The sequence below is a fragment of the Cetorhinus maximus genome, chromosome 8 (genome assembly GCF_964194155.1).
Source record: "Cetorhinus maximus chromosome 8, sCetMax3.hap1.1, whole genome shotgun sequence".
Lineage (NCBI taxonomy): Eukaryota > Metazoa > Chordata > Chondrichthyes > Lamniformes > Cetorhinidae > Cetorhinus > Cetorhinus maximus.
In genome coordinates, this window is record NC_135886.1 from 127,536,373 (window position 1) to 127,557,117 (window position 20,745).

Consider the following 20,745-nt stretch of genomic DNA (forward strand, 5'->3'; position numbering starts at 1 on the left):
AAGTGGCCCATTAGCCTTCTGAGAAGAAAAAAGCAGGTCAGCGCCAACGGTGAGCTGCCTGACTGGCATGGTGTTCAAACTCCAACACCAGTCCCTGTGCCCCACCTGAAATGGGAAACCCTATAGTAATCTGCTGGATCAGATTGTTGCACTGCTGTGAGACTTGAAAGCCCCTTTGGGCACTGGTATCCACAGCTGTGATAACAGCCATCTGAGCCCGCACGGCAACAAGGTGAGAGTTCACAACCTCAGTTTGAACTTTCACTGCTGCACTCAGCCATCGGGTGGCTTTTGCTCGTGGTTCACTGGAAGATGAGACATTGGCCATCAGACACTGTGTCATGTTTGCGTCCACAAGTGGTCTCGTGGGGTTGGCCAATTCCATTCCAGAAAGGATGGGCTCCAAGCTTTGTGCAAAGCCCTGTGCCAAGTTGGAGCTGGCCTTCTCCATGCTTCTTGACAGTGACTGCAGGCTTTCTGGTGGCCTGCCAATGTACCCAACATCTCAGAGTGCATGTCCATCAACGTTTCTCCTGCACACTGCCTCATCGTGAGGGTGAGGTGAGGCTATGAATGTCAGTATGAGTCATGTTTGATTGGGACTGTTGGTGAGGTGAGTGAAGGGAATGTAGTGAATGGAGCAGTTCCAATGTGTGAAGTTGGTGATTCAGTTGTAAGAAAATGACATATGCAGATGCATTGACTAACCTTTATCACACTTGTGAAGTCTTTTTGCGGCAGTGCATCCAATTCCTTGGCTGCTGCCATTCAGCGCAACAGCTATCTACTCCCACTGCCTTTATAATGCCTGTCTGGAGAACATGCTAACCCCTGAAGGAAAAGGGCTTCTATCCTCCTGTCCACTCCTCCACTCCAGTGCTGCACCTTTGGGACATGCTCTTTGACCTGTCATACTATGTTCACTCCTCTCCCTGCTTAAAAGCTCCTTTTTAATCAACTCCAACTGCTGCATCAGCCAAAATGTAGCTTGCTTTTAAGAGATGCAGGCTGGCTTTAAATAGAGCAAGTTAGGTGTTACTGGTGCTCGCCTCTTATGAACTTGGGCCCCTGGTGAGGTGTGCAGCCACTCCACAGCCTGCTTGCTGCTCGGTGGCATGACACTATAATTTAAATTTGCAAGCAGCATGAAGTTTGTGTGCTACCTTCTTTGTTATGAGCAGGCAAGGGTTAATCATGCATGGTGACCCCTTCGTCCGATTATTGGCCTTATCCAAGCTTTCCCCCTTAAAGTTTTACAGTCAAAGAGAAAGAAATTTTGGAAAAAATACTGATGGATTAATGGCACTCGCCATTATGAGTTCGTAACAAATGCAGACATTTGCGGTGAGGAGCGGATACACCTTGAGTTCCGACTATTGACGAATTGAAGGATGATTTGTGGCACTTCACCGTGAACCTCGGCAAAACTGAAAAAATTACCGTCTTACGGCACTGGAGTTCAGTGAGTGTCAAGGAATTGCAAGTAAATCTCGTAACCATTTAGGGCTGTTAATTTATTCCACAAGGAGCCTGTTAATGATATGATTTATGGTCCTAAGATGACACTCAGATGCCCAGAAAAGGACACAGTGGAGCTGTGGAGTCTCACCCTGGCAGGGAGTAAAGTATTCCTAGATATTTCTCACCTTGTCTTGGCCATAATTTTGTGGCAGTCTTTCCAAAGGTTAGAATAGGACAGGGAATTGAAGTGTCGAGTGATAGGGAACCAGGGTCACACTCACATATGAAACAGCAGTGTTTGGCAAAGGAGTCACCCCATTTACATTTGGTCTGTCAGGATAATGGAGACTGCACCGAATGAAACAATAATATATACTAGGTTGCAGGAAGTAGATGTAAATTTCTGTCTCACCCAGAGGGGGTTTTTAGGGTCCTGAGCAATGGTGTAGGAGGAAAGAAATCAGCCTTATGTAACACACTCAGGAGTCCACTAACTGACCAGGAAGGTCTGCACCACCCCAGAGCGCTATTGGTGATTGGTGAGACAGCCTGGCAATGGAATTTCAAAGGGCAGATTTGTCATTGAGGTTGGGATTTCCCAATTAGCTTCATGGATGGGGTGGTCCTAGCTGGGAAAGTACTGGGCAGCTCGCCAGTGCTCTTGTTGGTACTGGTTCACCTCTGCCCGATCAATCTCCAATTGAAATTCTGTGCACACTGAGGGGCCTTTAAGCCTCGACTCGACTTGACAATCTGCTCCTACGGTTAGGTTAGGTAAGCCATCATCGGGCATAAGGGAAGTGTGTGTACACTCCACACTCCATATCAGACAAAGCGAAACTTGGCTAACTATGCTGGTAGGTTACCACACAGTAAACCTCACCTGCATCAGCAAAACAAAAAGCCTGGCAGTCCCTTTAAGCATATGCAGCAATGAAAATGGAAATTTCTCTCTGAAGAACTGAGTTCTTTCACTCACAAAATATTCTTGGCTTCCACATGAAACCCACAGATACTGCAAATGCTTGCAAGTTAGCACACTAATTGTCAAACGCCTTTTTAAAACCCTGTCAACAGCTTTAAGTATAATAAGATCAGCAATAATATGCAAAGCATTATAAGCAATTTTGCGTTAATGGCAAATCAGATAAAGTGAACTGATTCATGATCCCAGCTTTTTTCCATTCTGGACTTCATCCTGCTCTTATTTCTTATGCTGCGAAACCAGCTTGCTGGCACATTGGTCTATAAGCAGAATAAACTTTGATTGCGGTTGTCAGTCTGGAATGCACAACTCTCCGTTAATTTATTGAGGCACCGTGCTGATGGGCAAATGAGACAATCTTTGCTTTTGTAAAGTAGCGACTCTCCCACAAGGCGGTTTCCCAATTTAACCTATTAAATCAGAGTGGGGAGATTGTGTGTCTTAGAAACCTGTATGTGACTGTCCGTCATGCTTGATTCTGAGAGACAACCTCTTATCATCCTTTGTTCCAGTTTGGACTTTGAAGTAACAAGCGTATATTTTGGAGTCAAATATCCATGATTTCTTTCGTGAAGTTTCACAGGCCGCTGTCGAAAAGCCTCTGTGAAAATTCAATTTCACGTGCAACTTTATTGGTCAAGTTACCAGTTATGAGAATGATCAAAGTTTCAGGATGTTTATAATTTTGAAATAAGCGTAAAGTACAGTTGAAATGTGCAAATATTCTTTTATACTTTCTAATGAAATCTATTTAGTTTGCTGTTTTATATTACTTTTGTCTTATTTCATAAACCTGATTCAGTTCTTCTAGGTGTAAGGGACTAGTGAGGAGCAGTGTGTGCAGGGAGCACAGATGTTGCACTGCCTACTTTAATCCATCCATAAATTTTGGTTAACAGTGCGACTGCAACTTCCTGTAGTAAAGCCTCTGCAAGTGCTGCCCCCTGCTGCAAGTACAGAATTGACCTGAGACATTTAAGGTATCCAGGTCTTACTCTGGTAAATGTATTAATTCAGGCGTATACATTGATGGCAAATGGGCACACTGCCTCCCACATTGTTTTGCATGTGAAATCATGTTTTGGGTTCCAGCAAGTGCTAGCTTGCCTTTGCACTTGGCCAAAATCAGTCGTAACTCTACTTCAAAAGTGTTGCATTAGCTTTAAAAGGATTTCGGATGTCCTGAGGCTGTGAAAGGAACTATATACATCCAAAATCAAAACGGAAAATGCTGGAAAAACTCAGCAGGTCTGACAGCGTCTATGGAGAGAGAGACAGAGTTAACGTTTTGAGTCATTCAGACTCTAAACGTTAACTCTGTTTCCCTCTCCACAGATGCTGCCAGATCTGCTGAGTTTTTCTAGCATTTTCTGTTTTGATTTTGGATGTATATTTGCAGTATTTTGCTTTTATCTATATAAACCCAAGTCTATCTTTCTTTCTCAAACATAGTGTAGAGTTTGGAGCCAGATTGCACAGTTGCCCTGTCAACTGTAGTGCATTACAGAGAGACACAGCTGGAGGAAAAGACTGAAAATATATTTTAAAAAGTGGGTTCCTTGCCGTCAACTGAAAATAAAACAAAATAAAATGGAAGCTATGCGGACTGATATTAACGTGTTACACTTTTAACCAAAAAATACACTTGCTCTGATTATCAGAGTGGTTTTCATTTTTTGTGTGTGGGCCTGGGACTTGTGTCTTTACTTTTGAAAGTTTGTATTATTCACCCAAAACAACAGTGATATCATTTCAGGAGACAGCCACTTTTTTCGATAAGCAGCAGGAAATATTGTGCAAATGCAGCAACAAATGCATTCGTTAACATGGAAAGTTGACTGCAATTGAGATCTGCAAGCAGACCTCAAAGCAGAAAAGCTAAGGCCAATGGAGTGATGGTTGTTACTGAAGGGCTGGATGACTATCTAACAATTTGATTAAACTCCGCTTAATTTATTTAAATGGGTTTATTAACAATTCCAAGAGCATCACAATGAGTTGCCATTCTGATCACTTCCTGAGTTCAGAAAGATTAAAAGCAAAATACTGTGGATGCTGGAAATCTGAAATGATAACAGAAAATGCTGGAAAGACCCAGGAGGTCTGGCAGCATCTGTGAGGGGAGAATCAGAGTTAATAATATTTCGGGTCGATTTTCTGTTTTATTTCGGACGGATACACTGAAAGGTTCCCTATCGGAAACCAGTTTTATGAAATGTAGGAATGGCACATTTATTGAGATGATTATTCTAATTCTATCTGCCACTACATTTTGAAATGCTGTAAACCACGTTGCAAAATGATGCACTATCTTTGAATTTCCTGTGTCTGTTGAGACGGCTCTTGAGCGAGGTTTCTCAGTGGTGTTATGTCGGATGTAACAGCAGAAATGGTGATAGATTGAGAAAGTGTGCCCTTAGTGTAAGGCTCCCCTATTAATGTCATTAAAATAAATTTTGTAAAATATTTTAAGGAGATATGACCAAGGTGAAATAATAATGTCATTCAAAAATAGGCACAATGTACAGTTGGGATTGCGGACTTGAAGCTTAGGTTCTGGTCAGTAGGTCCAAATTCAAAGCCAACAATGGGTTTCCCTCACATGATTAGCCTCCTTGAGGCAAAAGTATCGTGTCATTGGAGTCTGAGACTGCTTTGAAACAAAATGGATCATTGACTAGCTTTAAGTCTTATGTATAATGTAATTGATGGAGATATTTATATTATCAGAATTATGGAAACCAGACAAGGCAGATATAATTCAAACCCTGAATCAGTGGGGCGCTACATCCTGCGCTGTGAATTTTTCAATTTCTTACACCAGTTGCCTTTTGGGTGTCTGTTACTTCATGGCAAATTTTGACCAACTCTTTGCTATAAGCTCATGTCAATTTAGAACTAGGTTGTGATTACCCATAAATTCATTCTATTTGACTCTTCTACAAAAGGGACGGTGGAAGGTTGAAAGACAAGGAGGCAAAAAAAAAGTGAAGTTACATGGAGAGAAGGCAGAGATAAGAAATTTTGATTCATCATAGTTGGAATCAACTTTTTACCCAGAGGTGAAAGGATTGCACATTGCACCCCCTGTCTCTCTCACATGCTGATCTTCGTCAGAATATTGAAGTCACCTTTAATCACGGCTAACCTGTTGAATATCTCTTCTTTCCATACAGGTATCAAAAACAGGTTTATACTTACAGAATCCTGCAAGATGAGGAAGGGTTTCTGGCTGTCCAGGTAAGCAGAATGTTATAGCACGTTCAAAGTGTGTTTCATATTGTTCTGCATTTAGTCTTCCATGTTTGTACATTCATTTATGGAATTTGGGCATAATTCACAAGACCAGTATTTATTGACCATGAGAAGGTTGTGTTGAGCTGTCGTCTTGAACCACCGCAGTTTGTGTGATGTAAGTGCACCCATAGTAGTGTTAGGAAGGGAGTTCCAGGATTTTGACCCAGTAAGAAAGGAGGAATGGCAATTTGGCTCTAAGTCAGGATGGTGAGTAACTTGAAGGGGAACTTGCAGGTGGTGGTTACCCCAAATGCCTGTTGCCCTGCCCTTCTGTGGTAGAAGTCCTGGGTTTGTAAGGCATTTTTGAAAGAGCCTTGGCAAGGTGCTGCAATGCACCTTGAAGCTGGTACACACTGCAGCCACAATGGGCTCTTGGTGGGGGGAGTGAACGTTTAAGGTGGTGGATGGGGTGCCGATCAAGCGGACTGCTTTGTCCTGAGTGGTGTTGAACTTCTTGAGTGTTGTTGGAGCTGCACTCCAGGCAAGTGGCGAGTATTCCATCACACTCGTGACTTGTGCCTTGTAGATGGTGGGCAGGCTTTGAGGAAACAAGAGATGTGATACTTATTGCAGAATACCCAACTCCTGATCCACTTTTGTAACCACAGTATTTATGCCCATATTGAAAGTCAAAGTGAGATGGCTAGACCCTCATTTATTGGAGATAATTATTACCTGGCACTTGTGTGACATGACAGTTACTTACCACTTATCACCCAAGCCTAAATATTGTCCATGCCTTGCTGAAAGCAGGCATTTTGTTTTCTCTTTATTCTTTCATGAGTTATGGGCATTGCTGGCAAGGCCAGTAATTATTGCCCATCCCTAATTGCCCTTGAAATGAATGCCTCCTAGGCCATTTCAGAGAGCAGTTAAGAGTCAACCACCTTGCTATGGGTCTGGAGTCATGTAGGTCAGGCTGAGTAAGGATGGCAGATTTCCTTCCCTAAAGGACATGAGTGAACCAGATGAGTTTTTACAGCGATCAAGATGGTTTCATGGTCACCATTACTGAGAGTAGTTTTATATTCACATTAATTGAATTTAAATTCCATCAGCTGTCATGATTGGATTTGAACCCATGTCCCCAGAGCATTAGGTTACTAATTCAGTGACATTACCAATATGTCACCATCTCCCCATCTGTACAGGCACATATGTATGTGTGGTAATTATAGTTTTGGGAAATGTAGGACTGTAGCTTTAAGAATAATCCTGTGTTGTAAGATCACATGATCTATGTAAACCAATGTGCTAACAGCACGAGGAACCTCTACAAGAGAGTTCTTCCTTAGTTATGGAGTTTGATGCACAAGTGTAGTTGCTGCTGCTATCTTGTAAATAAAGTTAAATGTTTCTACTAAGAAAAGTTGTCTGAAGATCAACTCTTTAACAAATGGGCGATGAGGATGGGATCAGATTCGGTGCTGTACCTTGCCCAGCGATTGTGAATATCTAAGTTTGTTAAAAATAACAGAAGATATACTCATCTGAAATGACACAGTTTGGCGGAATTGATCCCTTTTAGCCAGCCATAGACGATTGGTCTCAATATATAGGACATATTGCATTCTTCTTTCAAGCAAACAAAATCATGGGGGAGGAAAAGAGGAGAGCGATTCTCCTGCGTATTTGTGAGTGCAAGACCTACAGTTTAATTTGAAGCTTGATGGCCCCCAATGCCCTGGATTTGAAGAATTTCAATGAATTAGTAGACCTTGTTGAGGGATATTTTCAACCCAAGCCCTCAGTCACAATGCAGAAGTTCAGGTTCAATTCGCGGAATAGAGCCCCTGGGGAGATAATTGCTACCTACGGCAAAATTAAAACAGCTAACGGAATATTGTGATTTTGGTGAAACCCTGAATGACATGCTCAGAGATTGTTTAGTGTGTGGCGTGCAGGAAGACACTATTCAGCGAAGAGTGCTGGCTGAAGTGAATCTTGATTTTAAGGAAGTGTTAGAAATAGCACTGGCAATGGAAAACACGTAAGGGATTCACAAGCAATTCAAGGGGTGCAAAATGGCGCCATTCTCCTAGTCGGGCAGGGACGGTCAGCCAAAAATGGCGTGAAAAGCCAGGAGGAAACAGCCCCCGCTAATCGAAATACGAGAGAAAACAGCTTAGCAACCAAATTGAAAAATAACTTTCACTGCAGTGGAAACAATCAGTCTTCTAGCGATTAGCAATTTTAACAAGTAGGATGTTATTTTTGTCACAGAAGTGGTCACATAATGAGACAGTGCAAAACGAGATTTAAATAGGCCTCCAAACAACAACGAAGTCCAATGATGTCTATAGAAGAGCCAGAAACAACTAATCCTGACATTTAATCATTATTTAACATGAAAGTTGGGAAGACAGAGCCAATGTTTGTTACAGTGCAAGTGAATGGTAAACCATTAAAAATGGAAGTAGACATGGGTGCTTCTACCACTGTAATAGGAGAATACACTTTCAGATATTTAAATAAAGGTGATCAACAATTAAATTTGGAACAAACATCTGCTAAGTTGAAAACGTACACAGATGAAGAAATCCAAGTGAAAGGTATCAGCAGAGTAACTGTTCATTATAGTCACCAATCGGCTCAGCTACCAGTTATAGTATTAGAAGGTAGAGGACCAAGCCTTCTAGGTCGAAATTGGTTGAGGGAAATTTACCTTGATTGGCCAATGAGATTTCAAAAGGAAGCAGGGAGATCTCCTGTCTTGAAAAAGGAACAAGGCAAGGTACTTCAGAAAGAGCCTGGAGAGTCCAAGGACCACAACTGGATGAAAAAGGAATGTGTAAACATTCAGCAGCCTGAAGAAATGAAGACGGTCTTAAATAATGACATAGAGGAACAGCAGAAGAAACTCAAGGGGACTTTGCTGAATGACAGGGTTCAAGATGAAGTGAGTGAACTATGCAAAGAAAAGGAAAACCTGCTGAAAGACCTTCAAACATTACAAGGATTCCTCCGGTCAAAGCTTGTGTCTCTAAAAAATTACGAAGAGAAACAGGAAGTATTTAACACCTCTCTGAACAAACTGAAGAATCAGTCGACAGAGAAGATGCAGCAATGTTCAAATTTCTGGGAGGAACCCAACAGATATAAGGAGACAGAAGAGCTGAAGAATCAGCTAAATGAAGATAAAGAGGCTTTGAAAGCAAAATTCGAAGAACTTTCCAAAGATGCGAGTAGATAATGAAGTCATGGGTAGCTCAATTACTGAACCAAGACAAGCTGAGATTTCACCTGAGAGAAGTCTGGCTGACAGTGAAGTCAAAAAGAAAGCTGAGACTAAACTCTGTGGTAGAAAAAAGAAGACGCGTAGAAAGAGGATGCAGAATTACTGATGAGGCACCGTTTTTCATACCTCCCAATTTGGAGGGGAAGTTGGAGAAAAGTCAAGGGAACCAAAAAGCGACTCACGATTTGCATAGTCGTGAGCGACAATTTACCGTTGGAGAAGCAGTATATGTAAAGAATTTCGGTGGAGGACTGAAGTGGTTGCACAAAGTGAGCTCTGTGATTGGACCATTATTGTGCCATGTGGAAGTCGAGGGCCAGGTCACCCGTAAGCATGTGGATCTTTAAGAAAGAGAGATACCCCAGCAAAATGATGTTCCACCTGTGACCATTACTGAACCAGTGGTTCCTGTTGAAGTTGCTCAACCGAGGACAAACATGCCCGATGTCTCTGTCGGAGTGGAAGACACCGAACTGCATGTGCCTAATGAGGCACCTGATGTTAATGCGGTTACAGAGAATATGTTTCCTGCAAAAGAATCTGAAGTTGTGGAGTTGCGATGTTCCACACGGATCAGGAAACCACCTGAAAGACTGAACGTGTAATTTCATGTCCTGTGTAAATATTGTAATATCATGAGATAAATATCCTCGTAAATACAAAATGTACAGAAAAGTTAAAGGGGAAGGAATGTAGGAATTATAGTTTTGGGAAATGTAGGACCGTACCTTTAAGAATAATCCTGTTGTAAGATCACATGATCTGTGTAAACCAATGTGTTAGCAGCACAGGGAACGTCTACAAGAGAGTTCTTCTTTAGTTATGGAGTTTGATGCGCACATGTAGTTGTTGCTACTTGTAAATGAAGTTAAATGTTTCCACTAAGAAAAGTTGTCTGAAGATTAACTATATAACAGTATGTGTATAAATGTGTGTTTGTTTGAGTAGAGAGAGGGGAAATTCAGAGCATTACATAACCAAATAGCACTGGATATATCTGGATGCCAGCAAATTTGTATCTTGCAAATAGGAGATGCAAGTTATTTGAACAGCTAAGATAGTGACCAGTAAGTTCTATCAGAATGGACATTATTACTTGCTTCCAGCCTCCACTTCACAAACAGGCTGGTAAGTATTCGCATTTATGTACAGCTTTTACAAGTCTCCCCCCGCCAATCACACGCCCAGATTTCACCAGAGTGGAAAACCCCTGGCGTTGTGTTTATCAGTATTAAATTTCATCTGCAAGGTATAGAACCATACAACACAGAAGGAGGTCATTCAGCCCATCATGCCAATGCCGTCTCTTTGAAAGTGAGCCAGATATTTCAATTCGCCCCACTCCCCCATTCTTTATCCATGGTCTTGCACATTTTTCTTTTTAAAGTACCTATCCTCTTCCATTTTGAAAGTTGTTTGCTCATTTGCATAATGAATCTGAATTCTCTGCCCATCTCAAAATGCATCCTGTGTCTCTGTTGTTCCCCCAAATTTCGTGCCTTTGGTGTCCAGGTCTCTTATGTAGATAGGTAGCAACAGAAATCCTTGCATTGGTCCCTGTGACACTCGGGGTAACATTTCCCCCCAGTCTTTGTCCAGAGTTTTCTGATAACTTGTGTGCCATGTAGGGGGGATGGGCAGTTCCTGCCCATCTCTCACTAACACTGTCATAATGGGAAGACCTTAACTAGCGTTAATAATGTCACAAGCATGTAAATATAATTACACCATTCTGAGTACAAGTCAATACATTTCAATGTGAAACGATTATTTAATGCTTGAAACACTTCACATCGGCCTCTACCTCTATCTGGGGTTTGGGATTGGACATTTCACTTGAGACTGCTGCTGGGCTCTAGCTGCTGTACACAAACCAACATGCGTGTGTAAAGATAGAGAGACACAAGGGGGAGGGAGGGGGAGGAGGGGGTGGTCAAATTCAACTTGCACAGTAGAAAAAAACGAGCAATAATGTGTAGGCGGTTCATTTTACACACTTGCTGTCTTTTTTCCATCAGTAAAAGAAAATTGGGGCAGAATTCAAGATGGGATCAATTCTGATTCCCTTTCCCCTGTTTTTCATTAGTGCTCAAGGTCAACTTCAGCCCTCATTATTTGAACTGCTGTGCTTGGGATGCTCTTGTGCAATGAGAGTGCCCATAGTGTCCGGTGGCAACCAGGCAAAATTTTATAAGTAATGATTTGTTGTATGGTCGAGTATTTAAAGATAATGCGGACTTGGAAACCATTTTGATTTCTAGCTTTAAGGCGTGAGAAGACATTGAGGAGTGTGAGATCACTTCTCTGGAAGAGAGAAAGCTGAGGAGAGATATTATTCATAGATTCAAAATCCTGAAACAGAATTGATGAATCAAACCCAAACCATATGTTTAAGATTTCCATATTAGCAACAGGGCATATGGGTTGAAGCTTAGAAACCAGAAGGTGCGAGGATGGCTCTGATTTACTTACCCTACGTAGATGCTGATTAATGTGTACAATACGTGACCAGCAGAGGTAGATAGGTGGAAAAACATTTAAGAGAGAATTGGATATCTGAGTGAATAAGTGCTTAGATGGACTGCAAAGTCTTCACTGTGTTTGCGTCTCCATATGTTCCTTACAACATAATCATTGGAGAAAATATCAAAACGCCCAAAATAATATGTTTTTATAGTAGTTTGAACCATTACATTTCTGTATTAATAGATATTGGGGGCCAAAAACTCCTCTTGTATTGCAGGGGGTATGGGGGTTATGGCACTCCTGTTTGCACTGAGGCCAGAGTGGGATGTATGGGAGACATGTTTGCTGATCTCAGGATTTTAGCTGGAGTCAATGGCCAGGGTTTTCCCATTCACCAATCATCAGCTTGTGATTTTCGAACTACACTCTTTAATATATTTGTGGGAAAGCATGGGCAGAAATGAAAATTCCCATCCATTTAGCCAGTCAGCCAGCCAGGTCACCTTACGGCAAATGAATATCTGTTTAGGTGCTGATCATTGGTGACTTGAAAGTGGGTGAAGTCTCCCTGGACAGTCCCACACCACCAACAGCTTCAATAAACATTTTGTTTGTTTTGCAAAATTATACTTTATTCATAAAATATCTGAAAGAACATTACAAAACATTTCGAAATCGCCATCACAAACAGTGCAATAATATTCAAGTTTTCCACATACATCATGCCACACCCTGAGGTGCTTCAATACAATCAAGGAACATTTCAGGCATTTCAAAATGGTCATGTCAGACAGTGCAATGGTATTTAAGTTGTCTACATGCACTCTGAGGTGCTTCAATACAATTGCAATGCATGTGATATTCATTGCATACGTTCAATGTGAGTCATACAGCACAAGGGGTCTATACAATTCCCAGCTGCTCGGTGGACTCTGGCTGAAAGGTCATAGACGGTGACCTTTCCCCATTGCGCCTTTGTGGTGGCTGCCCCAAGCTTTAGTGTCTTGGAATGTGCCAGTCTGCAACACTTGGTCAGGGTCAACTCTTTGCGCTGGAAGACCAACAAGTTTCAGGCAGATCAAAGAGCATCTTTCACCGAGTCGATGATCCTCCAGCTGCAGTTGATGTTTGTCTCGGTGTGTGTCCCTGGGAACAGCCCATAGAGCACAGAGTCCTGTGTCACAGAACTGCTCGGATTAATCTCAACAAAAACCATTGCATCTCTCTCCAGACCTTCTTTGCAAAGGCACAATCCACAAGGAGGTGAACAATGGTCTCTTCCCCACCACAGTCACCTCGAGGGCAGCATGCGGAGTTGTTGAGACTCCTGGCGTGTTGGAAGGATCTGACGGGGAGGGCCTTTCTCACCACCAGCCAAGCTACGTCTTGGTGCTTGTTGGAAAGTTCTGGCGATGATCATTCTGCCAAATGACTTTGACATTCTGCTCGGAGAACCATCCGACAGGATCCACCATCTCCTTTTCCCGCGGGGCCTCTAGCACGTTATGTGCCAACCACTGCCTGATGGACTTGTAGTCAAAGGTGTTTCTCCGCATAAATTTTTCCACGAGGGACAGGTGGTACGGCACGGTCCAACTACTTGGAGCGTTCCGCGGCAGCGTGGCCAGACCCATCCTTCGCAACACCGGGGGCAGGTCAAACCTCAGCACGCAATGACACTTGGTGTTTGCGTACCAAGGGTCAATGCACAGCTTAATGCAGCCACACACAAAGATGGCCCTCAGGATGAGGGTGATGTTGGGTACGTCTTTTCTCCCTTTATCTAGGGGTTTGTACATCGCATCCCTGCAAACACGATCTATCTTTTACCTCCGAATAAAGCGGAAGATGGCTCAGGTGATCACCACAGCACAGGAGTGCAGACCTGCGCCTTGTACAGCAACACTGAGAGTGCCTCACATCTGATGACCAGGTTCTTACCCACAATGGAGAGGGAGTGTCGCTCCCACATGCCCAGTATTCTTTTCACCATAGCCACTTGTTCCTTTCAGTTTCTAATGCATGCCCTGGTCTCTCCGAACCATATCCCCAGCACCTTCAGGCAGCCTGACCTGAAGGTGCTTGGGATCGGTCAGCCCAGTTTCCAAAGAACTTGGCCTCACTCTTGCCACGATTTACCTTGGCTCCTGAGGGCAGTTCAAACTTGTCGCAGATGTTAATCAGTCTGCCTACTGACAGCAGATTCGAGCAGAAGACGGTGACATCGTCCATGTACAGTGAGGCTTTGACCTGAGTGTATCCACTGCCTGGGATCATCACTCCTCTTATCCGCGATCCTTCCTGATGGACTCAGCAAAGGTTCTATGCAGCACATGAACAGGACAGGGGAGAGAGGGCAGCCCTGTCTGACTCCAGATTTAATTGGAAAGCTTTCTGATTCCCACCCACTGACTGAAACTGTGCTACTGATGTTAGTGTAGAGCAGTTGCGGATTCCCTCCCCAAACCCCATTTTGGAGAGCACATCCACCATGTAGGTGTGCGATATTCTGTCAAAGGCCTTCTCCTGGTCCAGGCTGATGTTTTGTTTTAACTTTTTTTTTGTAAAAATATACTTTATTCATAAATTATCTTCAATCACATTCAAAACCATTTCAAGAACAACATTACAAGGGTACAATCCAGGTTAAACTTTTACATAATGTATCACCAGGTGCATCAGTACAAACAATATTACAATCATTTACAGCCTTTCATTTTGATCTGTACAGCCCGAGGGGCTCTAAACAGTTCCCAGTCTCTCGGTGCGCTGTGGTAGAAAGGTCTTAGACAGCGACCCTTCCCCATTGCGCCTTTGCGGCAGCTGCCCCAAGCTTTAGTGCGTCCCTCAGCACGTAGTCCTGGACTTTGGATTGTGCCAGTCCGCAACAATCGGTCGGGGACAACTCTTTGTGCTGGAAGACCAACAAGTTTCGGGCAGACCAAAGCGCCTCTTTCACCGAGTTGATGATCCTCCAGCTGCAGTCGATGTTTGTCTCGGTGTGTGTCCCTGGGAACAGCCCGTAGAGCACAGAGTCCTGTGTCACAGAACTGCTCGGGATGAACCTCGACAGCAACCACTGCATCTCTCTCCAGACTTTCTTTGCAAAGGCACAATCCACAAGGAGGTGAACAACGGTCTCTTCCCCACCACAGCCACCTCGAGGGCAACGTGCAGAGGGGGTGAGACTCCTGGCGTGTAGGAAGGATCTGACGGGGAGGGCCTTTCTCACCACCAGCCAAGCTACGTCTTGGTGCTTGTTGGAAAGTTCTGGCGATGAGGCATTCTGCCAAATGACTTTGACAGTCTGCTCGGGGAACCATCCCACAGGGTCCACCCTCTCCTTTTCCCTCAGGGCCTCTAGGACGTTACGTGCTGACCACTGCCTGATGGACTTGTGGTCAAAGGTGTTTTTCTGCATAAATTTTTCCACCAGGGACAGGTGGTACGGCACGGTCCAACTACTTGGAGCGTTCCGCGGCAGCGTGGCCAGACCCATCCTTCGCAACACCGGGGACAGGTAGAACCTCAGCACGTAGTGACACTTGGTGTTTGCGTACTGAGGGTCTACGCACCGCTTGATGCAGCCACACACAAAGGTGGCCATCAGTATGAGGGCGATGTTGGGCACGTTTTTTCCCCCTTTATCTAGAGGCTTGTACATCGCGTCCCTGCAGACACGATCCATTTTCGACCTCCAGATAAAGCGGAAGATGGCTCGAGTGATCGCCATCGCGCAGGAGTCTGGAATGGGCCAGACCTGCGCCACGTACAGCAACAGCGAGAGTACCTCACACCTGATGACCAGGTTCTTACCCACAATGGAGAGGGAGCGTCGCTCCCACATGCCCAGTTTCCTTTTCACCATAGCCACTCGCTCCTTCCAGTTTCTAACGCATGCCCCGGTCCCTCCGAACCATATCCCCAGCACCTTCAGGCCGTCAGCCCTGACAGTGAAGGGGACAAAGGATCGGTCAGCCCAGTTCCCAAAGAACATGGCCTCGCTCTTCCCACGATTTACCTTGGCTCCCGAGGCCAGTTCGAACTGGTCGCAGACGTGCATCAGTCTGCGCACCGACAGCGGATCCGAGCAGAAAACGGCGACGTCGTCCATGTACAGGGAGGCTTTTACCTGAGTGCCTCCACTGCCTGGGATCGTCACTCCTCTTATGCCCGGATCCTTCCTGATGGACTCGGCAAAGGGTTCTATGCAGCACACGAAAAGGACAGGCGAGAGAGGACAGCCCTGCCTGACTCCAGATTTAATCGGAAAGCTATCTGTTTCCCACCCATTGATTGAGACTGCGCTACTGATGTTAGTGTAGAGCAGTTGGATCCAATTTCGAATTCCCTCCCCAAAGCCCATTTTGGAGAGCACATCCCCCATGTAGGTGTGCGATATTCTGTCAAAGGCCTTCTCCTGATCCAAGCTGATGAGGCAGGTATCCACACCCCTGTCCTTTACATAGGCAATCGTATCCCTGAGCAGCGCCAGGCTGTCAGAGATCTTCCTGCCTGGCACAGAGCAGGTCTGGTCAGGGTGAATCACCAATTCCAGAGCGGATTTGACCCGGTTGGCGATGACCTTGGACAGAATCTTATAGTCCACATTCAACAGTGAAATGGGTCGCCAATTTCTAATTTCCTCCCTTTCCCCCTTGTGCTTGTAGATGAGGGTGATGATGCCTTTCCTCATGGATTCTGACATGCTGCCGGCCAGGAGCATACTCTCGTACACTTCTAGCAGGTCTGGGCCGATCAAGTCCCACAGAGCCGAATACAACTCCGCCGGCAGGCCGTCGCTTCCGGGGGTTTTACTCTTCTCGAAGGACTCGAGGGCCTTAGTCAGTTCGTCAGGAGTTAGCGGTTTGTCTAGGCTCTCCCGCGTACTGTGGTCTAAGACCTCCGTGATAGAGGACAGGAAGGACTGGGAGGCCGTGCTGTCCGTGGGCTTCACGTCATACAGTCCGGCATAAAAGGATTTGCTGATCCTCAGAATGTCGGACCGTGATGACTTTACTGAGCCGTCTTCTTCCTTCAGGCTGCTGATCACAGAGCGCTCTCTGTGTACCTTTTGGAAGAAGAAACGTGAGCACGTCTCATCCTGCTCCACGGAGCGGACTCTGGAACGGAAGATGATCTTGGAGGCCTCCGAGGCAAAGTGCGAGGCTTGCTGGCCCTTCACCTCTTGGAGCTCCTCCTTGACATCGACCCCCATCGACTGCAGCCGGAGCAGATTCTGCATCTTTTCCTGGAGTCGGGACATTTCCCTCTGTTCCTTTCTAGCTTTCTGGGTGCCTTTGCGGATGAAAAACCTCTTGATGCTTCCCTTGATCACTTCCCACCAGTGTGTCAGGGACTCAAAGAGGGGTTTCACAGTTCTCCAACCTTTGTAATCCCTCTTGAGCTCCTCAATGTTCTCTGGGGTCAGCAGTTGCACATTTAGCTTCCATGCCCCCCTGCCCACCCTCAGGTCTTCCTCCAAGTGGCAGTCCGCCAGTAGGAGGCAGTGGTCAGAGAAGAACACCGGCTTGACGTCGGTGGATCTGACTGTGAATGCACGGGACACAAACAGGAAGTCTATCCTGGAACGAATGGACCCGTCTGGCCGCGACCAGGTGTATCTACGCTGCGCTCCGTCTGCAGGGTTGCTGAAGACGTCGTGCAGCTTGGCATCCTTAACTGTTTCCATCAGGGATCTGGACGTAGCGTCCAATCTGCTTCCGGCCCTGCCGGATCGTCCAGCCGCATCGATGATGCAGTTGAAGTCCCCGCCCAGAATGACCGGCCTGGAGGTCGCCAGCAGCAGTGGGAGCTGCTGAAAAACCTCCAGCCGCTCAGCCCCTTGTGCCGGGCCATACACGTTAATTAACCGGAGTGGAGCGTTCTTGTACATTACGTCTGCTACGAGGAGTCGCCCGCCCACCACCTCCTTGACCTCGGAGACGGTGAAGTTGCCTCCCCGCAGCAGAATACCCAGGCCGGAGGAACGAGAGTCGTTTCCGCCTGACCAGATCGATGGCCCGTGGGACCACCATCGTGACCATTGCCTGTAGGAGCTGAGGTGCGGTATCGCACACTCCTGCAGAAACAACAGGTCAGCTTTGACCTTGGCTAGGTAGTCCAAGGTCGCAACACATCGCGTAGTAGATTTAATGCTACGCACATTTATGGATACAATCTTTAAACCCATTTTAAAGCATTTATTCTCCTACCAAACCCACTGTCTCTGAGAGTCCCAGACCTTTAGTCTGCTCCTTCATACCCGTAGTGAGCTCAAATTCCTTCACTTTGGATGGGCTGAGGTAGATCTCCTTGGCCGTGTTCTGCTCCAGTGGCATCTGGAGGTTCACGTAGAGAGCGGGTTTTGAGATGACCTTTGCTGGAGAAGCTTCTCCAAAACTCACCCCCTCTGGGGGGTTGCTGTTCCCGGCTTCCTGGAGCTGGGGTGCGATGATTGCCTCACTGCTCCCAGATTCCAGGGGCTGTGGTGCACTGGCCTCCTCAGGTTGCAGGCAAAGTTGGGGTGCGCTGGTCTCCTTGTTGTCTCCAATTTTCTGGAGCTCGGGTGTCTCATTCTCCAACGCCCTGGAGCTTTGCCGCCTCTTCTGTCGGTGCCGCTCTGGCACTTCATCATCCGAAGAGCTGCTGCCCTTGTCATCCGTGTCGGATGGGAGACGCCTCTTGCCGCTTCTCTGGGAAACGCCTTTGCTTCTTCTTCGCTCCCTCTTACTTTTCTTGTTCTTCACCGTCCGCCACTCCCCCTGCTGCTTTTCCACTGCTGCCTCCTCCTCCATTGATTCGCTGTCCTGAGGACTGGGAGGTTCAGGGGGTAGTGCTGTTGATTGGCTCTCTGTTGCCTCAATCTCTTTCTCCACCTTGTCTCTCTCTGTGTCCTCCTTTGTCCCGTTGAGCTCCCTGGGGGCCTTGGTGGTTGGAGTGACACGGAACCTTTCTTCTGCTTCCCCCTGGTCGGCTTTGGCTGCCTGTGCGTAAGTACGGCAGCGTTTGGGGCAGGTCCTGTAGAGGTGACTTGCCTCGCCACACAGGTTGCAGCACTTGGCCTGTTTGCAGTCTTTTGTCTGGTGCCCTTCCTGTTTGCAGATCTTGCAGAGGGAGGCGCTGCAGTTGGCCGCCACATGACCAGCCTTGCCGCATGAGCGACAATGCTTGGGTTGCCCAGCGTAGACCAGGTAGCCCCGGTTTCCCCCGATAGCGAAACTGGAGGGAGGGTGGAAAATGGCTCCCTTACCATCGGTCTTTAGCGTGACCTTAAACAGGCGTTTGCCTGTCCAGATCCCCAAGTCGTCTCGAATCTCGGTGCCGCTCCCCACCTTATCGAAGTACCTGGTGAGGAAGGTGACCACGTCGGCGACAGGGACGAAGGGGTTGTACACATGCACCATCACCTCACGTTCCCGTTGCAACGGCAGAGAAAAGTGCGGCTCCGCCGTCAGGATCTTCATCTCCGGCAGGTCTCTCTTCTCCTCGAACACCCTCAGGAGCCGGACGCAGTCTGCCACTCGCTTGAACGTCACGTCAAAATAACCACCTTTGCGGGAGTCGTGCAGGGTGAAGATCTCCGTAGCTTGGAAGCCGCATGCCTTCAACAGGATCCTCCTGGTGAAGAAGCCCCGATCCATAGGTGATCCTCCCTCGTCGCTGTGGTTCACCGTGACTCGGACGGTGATAGGTAACCCACGGTATGGATTTGGATTGCGATTGGTTATCGCCCTTCCATCCCGACCTTGCCTTGGCAGGACCATGGTGTCGCCCCTGCAACACTTGATCTTAGCCAAAAGGCCGAGAAGCGATCATGTTTTGTTTTAACTACTGGTTTAATCCAGACTCACAGTTAACTCTACACAGAGAATTGAACTGAAACCTTGCTGACTGTATTGTTGGGTATCACACCACACAGTGCATTTGCCCATTAACGCAACAAAAAAAATCCCTTCCTTAAAGGAAAATTGTTCTTCAAAATGTTTAGAATTGTTATAGAATTGTCTTAAACTGTTTAGAAAAATTGAAGGGAATGAAATTCTCAAATATAAGTTTGATTCGTAGCCTTCTGGGTTGCTCTTTATACGAATTTGAATGTTGACTACATACAGTATTTAATTAGCATGACAAGATTAAATGGCCAGAATCTTCCAAGGCGTGGTAATCACTGTTGGATGGCTGCTCTGCCCCTGCTTTTCTACACCATGCTGGGGCTCCACATTTCTGGCCAAGGCTTCCGATCCTGGCTTCTCCAGAAATGTGGAGCATACCTTCAATCCAACTGCACTGGATCTTCATGGGGAAGACAAAGGATGCTCCATTTTTTATGACACTAGCTGCTGTATTCTGGTATGTGTTCACTAACACACTGAAAAGCTTTGATATTTAAATATTTAAACAGTTTTTCAGTGTGTTAGTCTATGAGCGTCTGGGTGAATGTGTAGGTGGGAAAACAGGTAGGGTTGGTGAGGTAAGTAGGTAAGGGGGTAGGGCAGCAGGTGGGTAGGTTGGCAGGCGGGTGGGGTGATAGGGTGGCAGATGGGTAGGGTGGTAGTTGGGTAGGGTGGTGAAGTCAGGTCAGGTGGGTTCGGGAGTGGATGTTGGAGGGCCAGGGGTAGAGTTAGGTGGTGAGGTTGGGTCAGGTTGAGTAGGGGGAGTCTGGCGGTCAGGGGGGGATTCAGGGGTCTAGCGGAGTTGGGGTGAGGGCCGATTGGAGGGGTGGTGGTGGTGGAAGGCGAGAGGTGTCAGTTGTATAGTTAACCAGGAGTTAAACCAGGATTTTTCCGCCTAACATTCCCTGGGTAACTATTTGGCTAACCGTCCAGAGTCTTCAACTCTAACTCAGAGTTGGAGACATTTTCGGAGGGTCCCGGGGAGTAGAGGAATTGCCCATCGGAAGTTCTAATGTCCTGGGCAATTCCCATGGAGTTACTGTGTTGGGATTTCCAAGGGGTCCCAACATATATCTTTGTGGGATGCGTCTGGTCTCCAACAATCTGGAGCCTGGAAGATCTGGCCCAGTGTTTATTTTTTAATTTACTTTTTATTTCATTTGTTCATCAGATGTGGGCATTGTTGGTTAGGCCAGCATTTATTGCCCATCCCTAACTGCCCTTGAGAAGGTGATGGTGAGCTGCCGTCTTGAACCACTGCAGTCCATGTGGTGTAGGCACACCCACTGTGCTGTTAGGAAGGGAGTCCTGGGATTTTGACTCAGTGATAGTGAAGGAACGGTGATATGTTTCCAAGTCAGGATGGTGAATGACTTGGAGGGTCGTCCATCCTTGGAACAGTA

At 46.1% G+C, this 20,745-nt stretch overlaps 1 protein-coding gene across 2 annotated transcripts in view; it reads left to right on the forward strand.

Annotated features, from left to right (window-relative positions):
• The window catches only part of LOC144683960 (phosphatidylinositol 3,4,5-trisphosphate 5-phosphatase 2A-like), a 140,151-nt gene that overhangs the window by 43,362 nt on the left and 76,044 nt on the right, over nt 1-20,745 (forward strand). The window contains exon 3 of one of the 2 annotated variants that reach the window (XM_078547584.1): nt 5,623-5,686. In XM_078547584.1, the coding sequence (XP_078403710.1) occupies nt 5,623-5,686 (64 nt within the window). Of the gene's footprint in view, nt 1-5,622; nt 5,687-10,011; nt 10,110-20,745 lie in introns of those variants that run through there. The other variant, XM_078547585.1, reaches the window with a different exon arrangement.